Source organism: Pungitius pungitius, chromosome 18, assembly GCF_949316345.1.
Source record: "Pungitius pungitius chromosome 18, fPunPun2.1, whole genome shotgun sequence".
NCBI lineage: Eukaryota > Metazoa > Chordata > Actinopteri > Perciformes > Gasterosteidae > Pungitius > Pungitius pungitius.
The window spans coordinates 3,332,668-3,352,438 of NC_084917.1; the positions used below are offsets into that span (position 1 = coordinate 3,332,668).

The following is a 19,771-nucleotide window of genomic DNA, read 5'->3' on the forward strand; positions in this document are numbered from 1 at the left end:
CCCCCAAAAAAAAACAGGGGGATGAAGAAATGAGGAGAAAGCACATTCTAACACAGCTGTTAGTTACCAATATTTCCGTGAAATTACTTTATCGTGTTGTAACGGCACTACGATCAATCTACAGCATGCGACATGTGAGGTGTGGTGCACTTTTTTTTTTTTTACCTTATAAAAATATCTTTCCACATCTTTTACAGCAATTGAAATGATATCTGCACATCGAGCATGCGTCACAACAAGAATAAACAACGGCCAATGCCACTGCAATTTATTACCACACCGACTCCGAAGTTTGTGCATCAAACTCCTGATTGACAGTTTATTTGAGTGGAATACAGCAAACATTCAACAAGTCCCGTGTGTTTGAAATATACACTTCAGTGGGTGGTTTGTCCCATCGTGGGTGGGGGGGGGGGGGGGAGACCACTAGGTGGCGCACCATGTGTACTTATCACACGTCGGGGGGGGGGGGGGGGGGGGGGGCTCAGTGTCGTACGGTAAACCGTGACGAGGCGCAACGGACAAATCTGATTGGCCCTTCCATTCCGGGGGGGGGGGGGGGGGTGAAAGAGGCAGAACGTGTCTGAGCCACCGGATGGAAACGAGAGTTAAATGTACGTCATAGCACCTTTGGCGTTCGCCTCCAAAAAGACCTCGACGTAGGACGTGGGCACGTATCCCTCCTCGTCCTCGTTGCGGCGCACCCGCGTCCAGCCGTCCCCTTTGTCCTCCTCGATGACGTACAGCAGCTCGCCCTCCGCCACCGCGATGGTGCCCTCGTTGTGACCTGCGGGGAGGGGGGGGGAGCCGGATGAGACGGGGGGGGGGGCTACCGAGGAGTCACTGTGTGTGTGTGTGTGTGTGTGTGACATCGGAGGCAGAACCAGCTGTTGGGGTCGTCGGGAAAAGCGCTCACGATGCTCTCATGGGAGGAAGTTGCAGCTTTTTTTTCCGTAAACACCAAGCTGGTTTTCGCTCTCAAAGAGTCACAGCAAAATACAATTGAAAGAGAGAGTTGACACTATGTTTTAAAATTCAATTGTTAATCGAATACGTGGATACAGCCGCTCCCACCCAGGAAGTACTGCATTTATTTAACTCTTCAGCCTAAAAGAAATCTTAAAATAGGCAGCGTAAAATATTCACCATGGTGCTCAAAAAGAATCTCTCATTTTTTATTTTTTTTACTGGCGAGAGCGGATCCACTAATATTCATTTCGACGGGGGGAGGGGGGGGGGGGTTCGCTTGTTACCTTCGAAGGGGTACAGGGCTTTGCAGGTGCCGATGGTGGGCAGGGTCTCCTCGTCGTCGAACTCGTCGTCGAACTCCGGCGTGCTGGAGGTGGGCAGGGCGGGGTTGGCGGGGTGGGCGGGGTTGACGGGGTGGGCGGGGTCGGCGCTGGCTTTGACCTGGCTCTCTGAGTTCTGCTCCTCCGTGTAGCTTCCGTCCGGGCTGCTCGAGGGCCAACAGCAAAACACACGCACGCACGGTGAATACGCTGTGAAGACACCCGAAGTCTTCCCCCCCCCACCCCCCCTTCGAACGGAGAGGGGTGGGGGGGGGGGGGGGGGGGGTCAGCTTGGGTGGGTGCCATACCTCTCTCGGTCCTGCGCACAGTTGTTGCTCACTGGCGCGTTGTTCTGGGCCTCAAAGAGTCCACTTCGGCGGTTGGTGTCGCTCTTGGACGGCATCCTCTCCTCCACCTCCGCCAGCCAGCCCTGAAAACACGCACAATTGTCACTTTTTATAGCGGGGGGGGGGGCAGGGGGGGGGCGGGTTCCCATCCTTCAAATCCGACGGCCATTAAACATTCGGCGAGGAACGCCGCTGCCTCACGTTAGCAATTTATTTACGAGGTTAAAGCAGGACGTTGCGGTCGGGACTCCTCTCCCTCTCGAGGGGGGGCGGCCTCTCCTCACATGGACGTGAAGGCCTCGTTATTTATTCACGAACCAAAGGGGAGAGCTCCTCCTCAACACAAACCTCGAATTTCGCCGCTTCGTACTGGAGCTTCTCGATGTTCTGGGCGATTTCATACAGCCGGGGGTCCACGCTGGCGGCGTCCCCCATTTGCGGGTTCTTCACGTACACGTCTTTCATCTTGGTCAGCGCGTCCCTGTGGGGGGGGGGCAGGCAGACGACCAAAGTCAGAGCGGGTCTTTGGTCGCGCGGCGGTGGAACGGTGAGCACGGACACTCGGCTCGTACCTCTGGTCCATCTCCTTTTGAATGTCCTTATTCAGTTCATCTATCTTTCCCTGCAGCTTCTTCCTCCTCTGTTCTGGTGGCAGGTGGCTGAAGTCCTCCGGTCCCGAGCCCTGAAAGGAGAAGAAGAAGAAGGAGGGGAAGGAGGGAGGTGAAAGAAAGAAAGAAAGAAAGAAAGAAACCGTAAGGTCAACTGCCATCGCTTGTTATTGGTTCAGACGGGGATCGCTTCTAGTTCCAGCAGGTGACCGTGACCCCGGTGAGAAAAAGGGCTCTTTCTAGTTCTCCTGAAGGAGATGCTGCAGCCGCGCTGAGAGTCGGGATGCTCCCCCCCCCCCCCCCGATGCCTGATCCGGATGCCGCTCGTGAGCCGCATCGGGAAACGTGATAAAGCATTAGCGTGTTTCAGAGGCTAATGGGACTCTGCTCTTAAAGTGGAGGGTGTGTTGAGCGGGTAATGAGAGAGGATCTCGTGTCCCGATGAGAAGCTTTCCACTCAGGTGCACTCGGCCCCGATGACTCATTCTTCTCGGCAGCCCCCTCCGGCTTTCTGTTGAGATGAGTTAAGGGTTTTTTTTTTTCCTTCTCGAGCTTGATGAACGATGAGCGCATGGAGCCCCAGTTCAAAATCACACCGACGCTGCATCAAATCCACCTGCTGATGTTTACCGTATTAATCACCTCGATTATTACCAATTTGTTTCAGGGATTTCGTGATGAATGACATTTTTAACTTGAGTTAATGACCCCCGTTGTGTTGATGGACGGGGTCACAGTGGCCCCACGGGAAAGGAACCGCTGGAACTACAGGCCTCACCCGCTTCACCCGCTTCACGCGCTTCTCCCGCAGCCGGGGGAGGGGGGGGGGGGTTGCTACGCAGGCATGTCGGTTACCGTGGAAACCTCACCCCTCCGCTCTCCTTCACAAGCAACATTCGCCGAGGCATGCACCATTCCAGAGATCGTGTCAATCACCATGCAGAGACGTGCTGCTCTTCTGAGTGTTAGTGTTTACGTTCTCTATGTAAACCCCCCCCCCCCTCCCCCCGACCCCCGACCCCCCCGAGACGGATCCAAGCATCTAGCTCACCAGACTACAACCATCCACAGACAGAGAGTAAATTGTGGTTTGTGTTATGATGAATTTAGGATGGCTAGGAAGTCACTATTGGATTATTCTGTAAGGAATCAGGTCTAAATTGACGAAACACATCGAGTGGTGAATGTTGAAATCACACGAAAAGGCCTGTTTTCTATTACAATGTAAGATTAGATAAGAGTAAGGTATTTTTGAAAATAGGTTTATTATGTGCCGTCTTGACACCATTAGCTTAGCTTAGCATAAAGACTGTAAGCGAGGGGAAATGGATAGCCTGACTACCTTCTCCCTCTCTCAGAAACGGACTTTAGCACCAAAAGATGGTGTGCAACCTTTTCTTCTCCTTCTGTCTTTGGAGTGATCCACGATAGCCGTTTCAATGCTACGCTTAGGAACACGATGTAAAACCGCCCTGATTCCAATGTGTCGAGCTACTAGAGTAGCTGTCCCGTTCTCGGCACAATAACAACGACAGGAAGACCGTGCCGTGACAAACGGTGATCACATGCAGTGTGAGGACGTGAGTGTGCAACTACCACAGGAGATCAGATTAGTGCTTTGTTAAAGAAGGACACCGGGTCGATGGAGAGACATTCGAGGACTACCAGACGGTGTAAAACATGGAGTAAAATCTGATCACCTCAATGAGATTCCGGACGTGGGAATTGAGCGTGATCTGCACCACAGAGACCACAAGAACAGGGAGGGACGACAACGACGGGGGGGGGACACACGACCACAAACACAAACACAGGGGACAAAATGACAAGGGCATGAGTGTGAGGTTCCATCGTTGTGTCACAGGGAGGATTATTTAAAAAATAAAATAAAAAAGTGATTAACTGGTATCCAACAGAAAAGGTGGGGTGGGGGGGGGTGGGGCGTTATTTACAGTGTGTTACTGGGGAGGACGTGACATGCGTGCTATGGTCATGCCGCTACGATCGTGAGGTTATACGGTCATGCTTACCAGCTTGAGCGATAGCTTCATGGGGGGGGGGGGAGAGAAATGGCGAGGAGCGGGAGAGAGAAACAGACAACAGTCAACATCAGGAGAACCTTCACGTTCCTCTCAGTGAGAATCTGTCTGTTGTGATAATACTTTGTCAAACTTCATCATTTGAGGAAAAGAGGAGATTTGTGTGATTTGTCTCCCAGTTGTGTCGGGAAAAAAAAAGCTCTTTGAGCGACAGTTTTCAGCTATAACCCCCCCCCTCCCACAATCCCCACCCTCTTTTCCTGAAGATGAAGTTTAACATTTCTCCTACAATGACTCAATGAAAAATGAGCAATACGTTGGCGAAAAAAATGCCAAACCCCTTCGCTCAAGCGTGAAGAAAACAACGGCAGGGAAACCAAACGGAAGGAAAGACAGAGGACGGTAAAAAGGCAGAGCGAGACGCAGCGGGGACGGATGGACGGACGGACGCCTCACTTCCTGTTGTCTTTTTCCCGCTGCTGCAGGGACGCGGGGGCGACAGCAGAGGGCGTCACAAGCATGAACCCGGCCGGTCGGTCGGACACGGGGGGGGGGGGGGGGGGGGGGGGGGGGGGGGGGGGGGGGGGCGGACGGAGGACACGCAACGAGCCAGAACGTCCCACACGCGTGTTTTTTTTTTCGAGCTCACGCGGGACGAAGGAGGACAACCACATCACTTGGTGATTGTTGCAAAAGAAATGTTGTGAACCGCTTAATCGGAAGCCCTTGCTGAGTCATGGGGTTGGGTTTTGAATACAAGGAAGAGGTGGTGGGGGCTGTGGGAAGGGGGGGGGGGGGCTGGTTAACAGCCGCAGCAGATGACTTGAGATCTTGTTAGAGGCTCAGGAGAGGCCTGTTACAGCCGCTCGCCATTGACGCCTTGTGATCCTCCCTCTTCATGTGACCCTTTCATGTCATCCCATTTCCTACTGGTGAAGGTGAAAATCCTTTTACTCCTGATCACAAGCGCAAGGAGCCAAAAAACTATGATAAATAACACTATGCTTAACAATAGTATTTCATTTTTAAGGGGGTTCTTTTGGTTATTATTTTTTCCCCTAAATGTGTTGCACTTTTTGCAAAAATAATTCACATTTTCAGATGGAAAAAAGTCAGAACATCAGGGATGAATCAGGACGCGCCCCTGATTGGCTACTCCTGCTGAGCGTTCATGTGACGTGTCATGTGATCACCCCGAGAGCCTGTGGCATGGTGTTTAATTCTCCCTTCTTAATGAGCTCTTTACAGTGTGATTCTCTCTCCAACCGTGCCCCCCCCCCCGCCCCCCCCCAGACACACAGAGATAAACATGAATATCATGGTCCCCACGTACGGACAACATCGCTGCGGGATGGCACACCGCCACAAGGAAAGCGCTGGAGGGGTGAATTCTGGCCACTGCCGGCCCAAAAACCCAAAGTGTGACCAACACCTCAGCCCAAGGTCGGTCCCCCACAATCCTCAGGTGCTCGTGACACTTTGTGATTTCACCCCCCCCACCCCAAGCGGCGGAAATGTGACGTGCGATGAGGTCGTCATCTTCTCCCATGTAACGGGGCGGCAGATTCCCCTGATGCGCACACACACACACACACACCGCTGGTACTCACTGACCCCCAACCACACACTTACAACATATTGCCTGGCTTCGAAAGCATATGTGGGTCGACCCAGAGTCCTCTTCATGAGCTCTTTGTGACGAGCGAGCGAGTGCGGGGATTGCTGCTGCGGGGGGGGGGGGGGCAGGACACAGCTTCGTTATCAGAGCCCACAAAGACAAGGAAGTGACTTTTTAACAGCTTATACTTTATACGGCCTCGATATGACAGGGGTAGACGGGCAGACCCTCCTCCTGCCCCAATGATGCGATGCTCCGCTCTGCTTGCAGGAGGGAGGGGGTGGGGGGCTATAAAGTATTGCTGGTTAGCTTGGGTTTCAGCCCAAGTGAGGCAGCAGTACAACTTTTCATTATTTGACGGGATTAAAGATTCAACTTTCCGTGAAATCATTGGAAAAAATGTGCTCCGTATCAAAACATGCACATACATGAAAAACATAAACGGGGCTTCTGCCACGAGACGTGAACGAGCTCATTAGACGTGTCGTGATGAGATGAGGGAGAGGCTTTGATTCTGTGGCCTTGGAGTATTACGATGGGGCTCCGGGCTCAATCTGTTGGATCTCTGCGTGGAGGCCGAACACAATGCATCTGATTTACTTTTTATCGCTCTTCTCGACAGCCGTTTGTGCACTTCCGCTTTCGGAAAGGTGCGCTTCCTGATAGGCCGGGGAAAAAAAAAATACACACTTCCCCCTTTTTTTTCTTTTTTTTTTCTGCCGACCTTCAGTCTTTTCCTCTGCGATACACTACACGGCTGCGCCGCATTGTTCTTTTGCCTTTTCAGCCGTCGCGTTTTTTAATCTCTCGCTTTGACTCGCTGCCCTTTCAAAATAGATGTAGAATAGAACAGAACAGTGTATACCGAAAGTTTATTTGTGGGGTCCGGAAGGAACACCCGCCCTGTTCCCCGGAGGTCAGGGAGAGCCGGAGCCCGGACTGAGACGGGGGGGGGGGACCGGTGCTGACACCCCGCCGGGCCGGTCGCCCCCCGGGGGGGGGGAGCCTCCTAAAGTTTCTCTCCCAGTGGGCCCAGGTGACTCACTTAGCCTGCTGTCACGCCCACAAACCACCACTTTGGCCCCCTCTCTGTTCCCTTTTTGAATCGTGTGCAAAAAAAACAAAAAACAACAACAATCTGCCTCCAGCGCAGCCTGCGGGGAAGTGACTGCTGTCTCCAAGCTGATGCCAAGGCTGCTCAGGCATCTCGCTCATTTCCGTCGTAAAAGAGGGGAGGGGGGGAGGGCAGGGAATTTTGTGCACAGAGTTAATATGAAGAGGGAGGAGATGGAGAGGAGTCATGTGACATGGAATCACAGTTCTGCGCTACAGAAGCATGCAGGAGGAGCACGTGGACTGAGCACCGCGTGGGTGAAGCTGCTGGAGGTGGCCTGCTCCGTGATGAGACCAGGCGGCCATTACAACCTCATGCTTCACCCATACAGTGTGCAGTAGCAGGTACAGGACACACACACACACACACACATGCACAGACACACTTACCCCTCGCCTCAGGCTCCGGAGGCAGTGCATTTTGGGTTTGGAGGTCATGAAGTCGTTGAGGCGGTGGGAGAGGGGCTCCTTGTGCTGCTTGGGAGACTGGGGGTCGTTGGGAACAGCAGAGGGTGAGGGCGGGGATGAGGCTGGGGGGGCGGGTGGGGGCTGGCGGGGGGATGTTAACAGGGACATAAGCTACCAGTGAGAGAGGAGAGCAGTGACGGAGAGGAGGAAGCAGGAAGATGATGAAAAGGGGGGGTGGGGGGGGGGGACACGAACGAATCCAACGGAAAACAAGACAGAGGAGGAAAAAGGAGGAGGGAGCACAAAACGAAATAAATAAGCCTCCAACAGATATTAAAAACATGAACACACAACAGAACCCAAAACAGAAATTAAAAGACAACCAAAGGTGCATCAGACCCAGTGAATCAATAGATATGCAGTATGTAAAACGTATAAAACATAAACAGTTAAAAAGAAGAAAAGAACCAGAGTGAGTAGGAAGCGTAAAATGAGTCAAAGCAAGCGGCAGCAACACAGCAAAGGGTTCCAGTCAAAGCGCATGCAGGCCTCCACTTCTCCGTCCTCATCATCGCATGCCAGCGAGGACGACAGAATTCCCCCCCAAAATCCCCCCCCCCCCCCCCAGCGTATCAGCGTCACCATTAGAGAAATGCAACCCCGCTTGTCTCCGCCCCCCCCCCCTAAAACATCTGCATAATTCACCAAGTGTCAGAACGCAGCAGAGGTGAGTCAGAAAAAAAGAAAAAAAAAACTCCCTCAAAGGTCTGGAGATCCCCAAAAACCCGATTCACTGAAAGGTAACAACGGTGCTTTTGCGCTGAATGGTCCGCGCTCCGTTTGCATGCGTGTGTGTGTCTGCGTCTGTGTGTGTGTGTGTGTGTGTGTGTGTGTGTGTGTGTATCTAAAGAGGAGGTACCTCTGTGGCGCCGTCCTGAGTACACCTGAGCACAGACTTAGGGTTTGTCATCCGGCGCCACACACACTTGCTTCCAGTCTCCCCATCACCCCCCCCCCCCCCCCCTCCCCCACACACACACACACACACACACACAGTTAGACATTCGTGCCCGGCTCTGATTCTGACGCGGTGCGAGATCAGTGTGGTTGTTCTTTTCGGAGGCGGGGGCCTGAGGGAGGCCACTTTGAGTCGTAACCAGGGGAAACGGTCATTTCTCAGATGAAGTCAATATCTGCCGGTCGGGTCGGACCACGGGGGTGCCGGTGGAAATGCATTAGTGCGTGTTACGGAAAGGGAGTTCCCAAAGGTCGGTTGGTGGTGGTGTTGGTGAGGGGGGGGGGGACGGGTGGCAAATAATAACAACAGAAATACATAACACAACACTACGAATGTGACGCTGAACACGTACGTTGTCTTGAAACAAATAAATGAATCTCAACACAACACAACCTTTTGCGCCCGCCGCCCCCCCACCACCACTGAGGGACGTCTCAGAAGCCTCCGGCTGTGCGAGCGCCCCCCCCCCCCCCCCTCCCCACCGTGTGTTACCTTGTTCTTGTTCTTGATGAAGGGCCACAGTTTGCCCTTGCTCTTGCCGGCCGGCTTCTCCTTGGCCTCCTTGGAGCTGCTCAGGCTGGTGTCGGACGCCGTCCGCTTCATGGCCTGCCCGTAGTCCTCGAACTCCACGTCTCCCGGAGGCTCGAACCCGGACTTGTAGGACTCCACCACCTGCTTGGAGTCCTGTTGGGAGGGGGAGGGGGGGCTTTTAGTCTGTTTAAACGTCAACGTTTAACACAAAGCAATGACTAAAAAAAAGAGGGGGTGGGGGGGGGGTGTCTGTTTGTGTGGACTGTTCTGCTAAAGCTGGGGGCCTCCTGACTCTCTTTGTTTACCCTAGTTTTTTGTTGTTTTTATATCTGATAGCAGTTCACCGTGAACAGAGGGAGAGGCTGTTGTTATCCAGTTTGTGGAAAGAGGGAAAAGGCCGCGACAAAAAAACAAAAAAAACCCGGTCGAGGGGTCGCGCGGCCCGTCTCGTGGACGGGAAGAAGGACATCAATCAAGTGCGTTGCGCGTCGTTCTGCTTTGGAGTTTGGATCGAGGGTCAAGAGGTCGTGAAGAGAGAGGAGAGAGGAGAGACGGGGAAGGAGCGCGCAATATATGTGTTATTTACAATCTGGAGTCATCGCCCTGGAGCCGGGCCTCGCCAGCAGACACACACACACACACACTATTCTGGGGAGAGACTGTTTTTTGTCACAGGGCAGCCAGTTAACATGTGACATCTGGATAAATCACGACGCAGGCGAAACGCTGCCTTTCATATCCAAAAAAGCACAGGCCACAGATCGCAAGCCAACATCTGCTGAGGAGCTCTGCAGAAGTGCATGAAGTAAAAAAAAAGAATAAGGTTCTGGTGAGCCCCGCGGCTGAAGGTGGACACTATACGAGCCGCAGGAAATAGCAAAAGGTGTTGAGAAAAAAAGCAGTGATTTTCCATATTTATACTACGGTACGGAGTCAAATCAAACCATTAACTATCGCTTTGAATTGAATGGACCCCAAGAGCGGCAACACTCGCTGCTTAATGCGAGTTGTGACGGACGCACGAGTGAGTAATACGGCAGTGTGTGTGTGTGTGTGTGCGCGGCGCGCGTATCCCATCCTCTGCACACTCACAGTTTTGGGCTCGATGGACTCGGCGGCCTTCGTCATGCCGTCCAAACACTTCCCCACGATGGGCAGCACTTGTCGGTCCACTTCCGCAAACGTCTTCATGCACACTCCTATCCTGTCAATTCGTTTCTCCTCCATGTCTTGAAGTTTCTGTGATAAAAAGAAAAAAGTAATGAATAAAAACAGGTAAGGTATTCACACCTAAATACGAGGCTCGTGTTGTGGAAGAAGTGGAAGGGATCCACCATCCCTTGTGGGGGGGGGGCGGTGCATGAAAATGATACCCTCATCTTAGATTTCAAACTCCCAACACAGTGTTTCCAAGCTCACGAGCCGCAGAAAGAAAATAACTGCATAATGGCGGCGTTTCAGTGCATGTATATTTAGCAGCGGACCCGGAGGGGGGAGTTTTTGGGAACGCTGGGCTGCGAACAGCATTCAATTTGCCAGCTTGTTAATGATTGCACATGAATGCACCGTTCTGACGGCGCCTTCAATCAGTCCGCACTCTCGTGGGCTGCGTTTCAAACACTCATTGTGCCCCTTTCTAAATGGAAGCCAACGTGTTTGTGTGGCGGCGCGAGGTTTTTTTCCGGGACCGCCAGGTCACGTTTACCTGGAATATGTTGGGGATGGTGCTGAAGTAGTGCTCGCTCTGCTCCTGGTTGAACTTCTGCAGGTAGGAGGAGTAATCGCTCTTGCTGTCCGAGGCCATCTGGTGCCTGGACTGAGCGTGTTGCCGCGCCTGAGGGGAAACGCACAACAACAAACAGAGCACAATGCACATCAGTGAGCCGCCGCGCTCGGGTGAACCCCCCCCACCCCCAAATCCCCCCCCCGATTGCCACGCACACACATGTATGGATTACACACGCGCAGCCAGAGCATTGAAACCCTACGCGGGGTCGACACACCTGTGCGGACCGGTGTTCATGCACGCAGGTGTACGCACATCAACAGGAAGCGCGTGGACACACGGTCACAGGTGCACGATTGGGTGGGCCTTGGCCCATACAGCATGTAGACCAGAACAAACATGTAGGGGCAGTGTGCCCTGCCTGCAGGATGGAGGGAGGGGGGGGGGGATTTGTCTCCCCCCCACCCGCCATAATGGTGATTATTTTAGGCTTGTTCTGTCTCAGGGAGGCAGTCAGAAAACGCAGCAGGGGCGGCCTATTGCAGGTCCAAGGGGAGCAGATGGAGATGAGATTATCTCAGTCTGAGTGTGGGGTTTGTGTGTGTGTGTGTGTGTGTGTGTGTGTGTGTGCGTGTGTGTGTGTACATACTGTGGCCAAGTACTTGTATTTGTTTCCTCTTTTCCGTCCCACTTGAGGCTGGTTTGCATATACATAGCGGTTTCATTGAGTCTCCTTATGAACCCACTATTAAATAAGTTCAACTGAAGGGCCGAAAGGAGGGAGGGGGGGGGGGGGGCATATAACGGTGAGGGAACAAAACTCTGATCTGTCGAAGTCTCGAGGGAAACATTTGGAGGACTTTGGTCCAGTTTTCACCCACGCACCAATCTTTCAGCGTTCCTACGCCTAAGGGGGGGGGGGGGAGAAATAATAAGACATGATGGAAGAAAGAAGGAGGACATCAGAGCGGAGACACTCGACAGACACCAGAGGCACACCCTTATTTATAGCTTATAGCTGTGACATGTAATGCCTCGGGTGGAAAAAGAGAGAAAAGGAGCGTGAAGCGTAGCGGAAAGCTAAAGAGCACACGTGGAGACGTGGAGGTCCGGCTGTTTGGAAGTGGACATGCATTCAGGGGGAGTTTGTGCCACGCTGCAGCGTGTGCATGCAAAGTGGTGCGCAGCGTGTCGAGAGAGGATGAGGACAAACACCGTCGCCATGGCAACGTGGCAGAAAAAATCGAAACTTTTGCAGCAACATCACATCCTGTGGCCACGCTCTGGAACGTTCTTCTGTTCCGTTACTCACAACCCTCTCTGTATAGAGGTGACAGCATCTCTGGAGTGTCTATATAAATATTTAACCGCCCATCTATGCAGATCGGAAAGGAGAGTTACATCTGGCATGTTTGGTTTTCGCTTGGTTACACACACACACACACACACACACACACGTAAAAGTGTTTGGCAGAAGACAGCGAGACAAGCCGGCTGTACAGGGGAGCAGATCACAGTCAGACGGGGCGTGTCATCGGGGACCCGGGCGAGGTCTGTGTGTGTGTGTGTGTGTGTGTGTGTGTGTGTGTGTGTGTGTGGCGGGGGTTAGGGGGGGGTGGTCGAGACAGTGCGTGTGTGTTCCCACAGATAATAATACAGGCTGTCTGCGCGCCGGACCTACCTTGTGGGAACTTCGCTTCAAGGCATGGCATTAAAAATAGATATACAAAAACACACACGAACAAACAAAACAAAACAAAAAAAGGATTGTTAGCCGTTACCAGCTAAACAAGAAGTTGCCATAGAGGCACTTACTGGACCCCCCCCCCCCCCCCCCGGGGGGTGTCACCACTCAAAAGGGGAAGTTAGTAAAGGGGGGGGGTTAGCATATGCAATCACGCCTGAAATACCGGAACTGAATGGTATTACTAAGGCAGGGGGGGAGAGGAGGGCGCGGCGTTCTTGTGCTCGTGGGACGCGAGAGCCGCAGTTCCTTTTTTTTTTTTTTTAAATAACTGTAACTGACGTCTGGGCTGTCAATCCAGACCCACAAATTGAGGGAAGAGTTAAGGGGTTTGTTCTAAAAAAAAAAAAACACAACAGCTCAGCTCAACAAAACAAAAGCTGTTCGGCATCACGGCAAAAAAAAGAAAATTCTGTTGCTACGGAGCGAGAAGCAACCGAGAAGGTTCATTTCTCTTTTTAGCTTCAGCATGAATTTACACACACGATAAAGATGTGTTCCGATCTGTTCTTAAACCCTGCAGGTTTTCACTGTGACTCCAACACGCAGAGGCCGTGTCAAAAATAACGAGAGGAATACGCCTCTGCAAAGGAAATAAAACCACCTGACACGTGGCCTGTTCATTTCTGTCTTTTTTTTGACAACATAAAAGTAATGATACACTAGTCTCAATTCACTTATTTCCACATGCTTAGGTCACTACTTGAACGCTGCAATAAAATCAGACCGATATTTCTATTATAGGATTTTCATTTGTGAACGATGGAAATGTGATGAAGTCTGATATATTTATTATGGCTCTTGGGCAATGTTTGCCTTGGAGGTATGTGAATAAAATGACAATCCAGACTGCACTCCTTTTCTTTGGGTATCACAATGATTTTATAATGATTTCCCGCATTTCACACATTTGCTTTCATCTATTTTCACTGCAGCCTGTTTTTACAGGAAACTTTACTTCGTTCAAGAATAAATCAAGAGGCTTCAGATAGACAGTAAATGTGGAAAATCATCACATTTATTGCAGTGCCTTTGTTATAGAAGTTTGGAAATGAACTCCAGTTTCACATGAATCATTTTTAAGTGAGAGTAAGAGCCAATGGTATTTCAAACAAAACAGAGATATTTAATTTGGTACTTTCTTGCTGAATGGCATGTGTAATGGTGAGAATGTGGGGGTACGATGTGTATCCCGATGAAGTGGTTGCGATAAGCAAGGCGAACTGTGTAGATGTTTATTTCCTGATCTGATCGCGTCATGTGGGACAAAGAGGAGGCTCCAGTGAATTGACCATTTTACCAGATCAATATTTTCTTCCTGCTCTGAAGAACAGAGACTGAAAGGACAGTTTGATTTCCATTATTTCAATGGAATGTCGTTTTTTGGACCTTTCTGAGTCGACACAAACCGCGACGCTGACTCCATTACTGAACCCGTGTGTGATGTGCGAGTCCGTCACGCCTCCATTAAAGAAATAACTGTAACCACACACAACGCCGCTCTTGTTTTCGCGGGAGGAGCAGAAGAAAAAAAAAGGGCCCTTTTATTCCAGCCCGCATTCGCATCATAATCGAGTCCGAAGTGTGACGAAGCAGCGAGAGAGCACGCGCTGCTGACCCATGATGCCTTGCGGGAGCCGCGGCGACGGGAAGTGACATCGGCTGCAGGCCCGAAGTGGGGGGGGTCGGGGGGGGGCTGCGTGCCTCTCTTTGATAACCCGCCGAAGAGGAAAGACTAAACTGGATATTTAGATTCTTCACCAAAAAACAAACATTGCGTCGCCATGGACACGACCCACACAGACCCGTGTTTGGTATCTCATATTGAGTCAGATCAATCTCGGCCATCTCTGGCTTTGGTGTGTGTGTGTGTGTGTGTGTGGGGGGGGGGGGGGGAGGAAGTGTGGGACGAGGGCACGGAAAAGAAAAAAAGTGAAACCAAACGGCGAGAGAAAGAGGAGGGTGCACACCGCGGGAGGGTGAGGAAGGCCGGGCACTGTGGTGGTGGGGGAGGAGGGGGGGGTTCGGACAGGCGTGGTTGGGCGGCTCGCAGTGACACGTACCTTCTCCACTTCGGCCTTAGTCACGTTGATGTCGGCGTCCATCCTCTCAAAGTATTGCTGCGCTCGGTCGGCCTCTTTGCAGTCCCTCTCGTACTTCCTTTTACACTGAAAGCGGAAGGAAAAGCACATTCAACGCGATCGTACGCGTTAGATCGCTCGTTTCCTGCCATGTTGAAGGGGAGCAGGACATTTTTCTTTTTTTTTTTTTGTTAAAGAAATCAAATAAGCAGAGTAACCAACGTCACAACAAGTCACATGTGCGTCATGTAGGGTTCAGGGGAGGCATTGTGGCGTCGCGGCCCCCCCGGAGGTCGGTTCATGCCATCGACGCGGCGTCTGCAGCTCGCAGATTAAACAAATGTTCAGTGTGGCCCGTTTGTGTACGGAAAAACAAGCATTCATTCAAACCCCCCCCCCCACCTCCCTCGACCCCCTCCGGGCGAACAATCCGTGTTTGTTGGGCCCGGCCGTGCACTCTGAACTACGCCTATCTGCCTCGCGCACAAAGGGATCATTGAACGCGCAGCGGAGTTTGAGGAGGACACGGCGGTTATGCATATCCCCCCCCCCCCCCCCCTACCCTCCCACTGTCAAATGGGCCAGGCAGAAATAAGAGAGGGGGTGTTCTGTGCAAGCTCTCTTTTGGCTGATTCACTTAAACAAGAAATTGTATTTCCACTTAGTGCAATACTAACAGTATTAGTTTTGTCTAATCTTAATCGGACACTATGCAGAAATACCAGCTTTAAAAAGAACAAATGCAGCCCACTTTGAACCCATTAGGATAAAGTCCAGGACATGAGTACAGAATGTCTCAACTAAGGCTTGGTTGTGTTAGCATCAAAGCTAATGAATGCACACATCTCTTATTAAACAGTTCAACTCATCTCTCTTTATCAATTGTATAAAAAGCAATGAAAGGTATGTATCGGCCGAGGCTTATAAGGTGGATTCAATCAATACAATAGAACTGATTAATAGTCATTTCTAAATATATGTAGTGTATAATAATAGTTTGCCTCACTTCACCATTGTGGTGCCTCGCACATAACTGGGGTCACTCACCGATTCCAGCTGTTTCCACGAGCTCTCGATGTGCTGCTGTGCCTTACGGCCATCGTGGAAGTGCTGTAAGGAGAGATGGCGATGGGGGGGGGGAATTATTATCATCCTAATCACAAGCTCAAGGGATTTGTGAGCAGGTGACCTTGACGACGAGGGATAATACATCAGAAGCAGTCTCGACCATTAAACATTATGAATGTCACTGTCAGGGGAGTATTCATGTGAGCTGAGAAAGTAGGGCAAATACATTCTGTACAGTGTATACAATACAAATTATGATCTCCATACAAAAATCCACCCAATGAGGCTTTGTAAGTAACGATCCAATTAGATAAAAAAGGTCAAACATGCTGTAGCTCGAGGAACGATGACACCCGAGGGACCATTAGCAGACACTGCCACGTGTCACGTGTCATGTGACGGGTTTGTGCAGTTCTAAAATGACTGTCCTCTGGGACTTCTGCTATGTGCACAGATTTAATGACCTCAGCACAGAAATCTGCACAGCCTTTTTTCTTTCACATTAAACTGTGATTGCTTATCAGACGTGCAGATAATTCCTCCGCTGCCGCTGTGTGTGTGTGTGTGTCAGGGTAACCTGGTAAAAAAAAAAAAAAAAAAACATAAAACAGTAACCGTTGGTTACGCTGAGCCCCCGCGGAGGCCCGGCTCAGTAGCCGAGCTGAATATCGATGCGCTCGATTCAATGGAGCAGCGGGCCCGTTGCCCCGTGGGAGCGGAAAGAAGTAGAAGAAGAAAAGTCCTCAGTGCATCGCAAAAAAACACACCGGCAGGAGATGTGAGATGAAGGACTGACGTGGGAAGGGTCCTGGAGGTTCGTCCCACCTGAAGATGAGAGTAGTGAAAAAAGGGGCCTGGTTCGCCTCAAAGAGTCGCACTTCTCCTACACCTCCGGTTTAGAGGGAAGCTTTGTGGAATGAGGAAGTGATCCAGTGTTTCGGAGGAAGTATTTCGGGGCTCTCACACAATAACGGGACATTGCGGCGCCTCGATGCAATATCCAGCTTCTTTTTTTTTTTAAGACCCTGACCTTTAAATTCGATAGTATGATAAAAAAGAATCTTATTCATTTCTGAACCACGTCCTATGATAAGAGACAGTGGAGATACAGTGAGGCCTTTTTCACAAGACCGGGTGACCTCATGGTTACCGTGGAGCATTTTTCAACCAAACATTTGTCTCCATAATAACACATTTGAAATGTATCCAGCGTCTCATAAACAAACCTTCCGTAGATAAACAAACTATGCAAAATGCTTCTCCCCCCCCCCCTAAAATCGTGTTGGAGGACGACGGCCTGCAGCCAAGAAGCACGAGGCGTGAGCTCATTCCCTCTCAAACCCCATAGAAGAGAGCGCATTGTCGCGTGGGACAACCCGGCCATCTGGGACGCGGGTAAAAATGCTGCCGCCAGATTCGGGCAGACGTTCTGCCGTCTTTGGGCCTCTCTTGTGTTTAGATTCACAGACTGCAGAGGTACGCTTGTCTTCCACCGCTACCGCCGTGCGGGGCACCTGGGACTCGAACGTGCCGAAATACGGGAATCAGAGGAATACAATTCTCTATTTTCCCAGGTGTGCACGGTGGTGCCTTCGGCAGGGGGGGGGGGGGGGGGAATGTAGCACCTTGCAGCTCTGCACAGGTGTCGACAAACATTTGATCATCAGGCACTAGGAACAGCCACGAGTCACAGGAGCGCTGTGCACCGGAGGGACGCTCGCCACTATTCTCCCCGCGTTGGGGCAATCGAGAAGATCAACGCTCAGCTTCCTTTTGTCTTTTGCCCACTCGACACAAGGAGGCGCGTGAGGAGGAGGAGGAGGTTGTTTCCTGCACTGTGGTTGCATCTCTCGAAGCGGCATCGGAAGTGACAGAGACGCGACATACGGCGGGAAACTTTGCAGAGCAATTCCTCCACGTGTCAAACATGTTGAACGAGCAACTCTTCCAGCTAGCTTAGCCTAGCAGCTAGCTATGTTCCATGTTCCAACATGTTCCACCTGGTGGAATTCTGCCTCCGAGGTGATCAAACGTGTGTAGTTTTGCGTTTAAAACAACATTAAACAACGGTTAAACACGTTTGGAGGTCTTGATGAGTCTTTAAGGGTCTTAATCAATCCTCATTAGACAGACCGGACACTTTATCCCAGTCCAGCGGGGCGCAGGCCGTGCCTTCATATTAACCCTGCCTACTCGAATAATACCATTGCACCGGACTGAGGTCACGGTCTGTGTGGAGATTTATTCCCATGGCTTTAGGGTTCAATCCTAATGAGGCGAATGCACTCGAGCTTTCGAGCTATAAAACCAGGTTCCACTTTTGTAAAAACAAGTACATCTGCTCACACTGCTGCAATCCTTAAAGGAAACTCTGGTGCTCCCCCCCCCCCCGCCTGCTGTGCCACCCCATGCTGAGAGTAGCAAGAGGTTCTCTCAGGGAGTTACGTAACATCCCCACATGGGAACAAAAAGACGGGGTATTTATTTGGCTTTTACCTGTCTAATAAACTGTCTACGAACCCGGCAGCGGCGGGAGGCTGACCCTCCTCTAATCCCAGTGTCTGGGTCGGCCCGGCATGGCTTTGTCTGACATAGACGCCGGTCGTGATAAAAAAAAAAAAAAAAAAAGCACAGAGGGGTGCTTAGAAAGCCATGTGAATGAAACCAGAGCTCAGGAAGACGAGGAGGCCTCTTTACAAACACCTTCTTACTTCTCCAGGCTCGCTTCGAAGCCCTCAAGTGCATCCGTGAGCAGAGGCTGCCGGGGTGCACGGCTTCGAGAGGGGTGTCACAGAGTTACATCAGGGGTCTCACCGTGACCCTCTACGTGGACACTGGAGCGACAGACCCGCAGTCCCAAGCCAAGCCAAACCAAACCAAACCGGGCCGGGGCTGAAGCAAAGCCAGAGGAGCGGAACGGGGCCCCAATCTGAATCGTTAGAAATCCCCTTTCCTCTCTGGAAATGCAAAGTGATGATGAGGCGCTTTCCTGTGAGCAGGAGGCAGGTCCATCAACATGAGCATCACCAGTTGAGCACACGCACTCTTAATAAGGACCAGCGTGCCTCTGAATCTGCTTTTGGTTTTCCACTCCGGGTCCCTCAGCTGGACTTCCGTGACAGATTTAGCGAGACTACTTCTTTTTTCCAGCCGGGTCGTTTTTTTTTTTTTTTTTTACTCCACGGCCTCAACGGGCGCCTCCGTTGTTATCTCTGAATCACGCACAGCGGGTCCACCGCTTTGTTAACGGACAAAAAAAAAGGAGCGAGAGCGTCTCAGAACCGTGTGCGGGCCGGTTCCTGAAAGGAGAGGAACAAGGCAGCAAAACGACAGAGAGGCGACGACTCGTTCCATGAGGAGGACTCGCTCAGTCGCACCCTGGCCCTTTTGGGGTGTATCTATATTTACTCGCCGATGACCTCAGTCCGTGGAGAATAGAACATGCGGAGAGAATGCGCTACTTCATTTCTTAAAGCCCAACGGGTCTTTTTTTATTTATTTATTTTTTCCTTCCTTCACTGAATCCGTGTCGTTCTGTCTCAAGTGACAAGATGATGCGGAACCAGCAACCGTTAATACGAAAACGTTTCCCACCGACTTCCTCTCGGCCTTGAGGTCCTGCAGGAAGCGCGAAAGGTCGGTGATGATTTGGGACGTCAGGTTTCTCCGCGATGACCTCGTGTTGGCCCGCGTAGTCGTTCAACTCGTTCAGGGACGTCAGGAAGGCTCGACAGAAGGTGTACCTGGCGGGGCGACAGGAAGTGATGTCACGTGAAAGATGGTTTGGAACAGATTCGGAACGATTTAAAGGAACAGTGTCACCTTTAAACCGTTGTTCACTGACTTCTTTCAGAACAACTATTTTCGACCTAAAAAATGACCTCCCTCTTTTAAAAATATTTTTCTAATTAAAGGAACAGTGTCGCATTTTTGGGGAATACCCAGCAGTTAGCTTAGCTTAGCTTTTTTCAAAACAACAATTTTCAACCTAATATTTTTCTCATTTTCTTTGTTTTTTATTTTTTATTTTTGATCCTTTTAAATTTAAGAGAACAGTGTCACATTTTTAAAGCGAAGCTTAGCCTGAGGACCAGAAACAACAAGCAGGGCCATGTCCTACACAAGCTAACTGGAACTTTACAAATATCGAGGAAAAAAAATAAATATCCTTTCAGTCTATT

At 51.0% G+C, this 19,771-nt stretch overlaps 1 protein-coding gene across 1 annotated transcript in view; it reads right to left on the bottom strand.

Moving 5' to 3' along the window:
* Positions 1 to 481: 481 nt before the first annotated feature.
* LOC119226272 (formin-binding protein 1) overlaps positions 482 to 19,771 on the bottom strand; it is a 21,338-nt gene continuing 2,048 nt past the window's right edge. The window contains 15 exon segments of the mRNA XM_062559014.1: positions 482 to 787; positions 1,254 to 1,453; positions 1,598 to 1,719; positions 1,985 to 2,117; positions 2,209 to 2,318; positions 4,275 to 4,289; positions 7,405 to 7,500; positions 8,933 to 9,124; positions 10,064 to 10,210; positions 10,677 to 10,805; positions 14,505 to 14,609; positions 15,570 to 15,632; positions 19,185 to 19,253; positions 19,255 to 19,494; positions 19,664 to 19,673. Coding sequence (XP_062414998.1) covers positions 609 to 787; positions 1,254 to 1,453; positions 1,598 to 1,719; positions 1,985 to 2,117; positions 2,209 to 2,318; positions 4,275 to 4,289; positions 7,405 to 7,500; positions 8,933 to 9,124; positions 10,064 to 10,210; positions 10,677 to 10,805; positions 14,505 to 14,609; positions 15,570 to 15,632; positions 19,185 to 19,253; positions 19,255 to 19,494; positions 19,664 to 19,673 — 1,810 coding nt within the window. The 3' untranslated portion in view covers positions 482 to 608.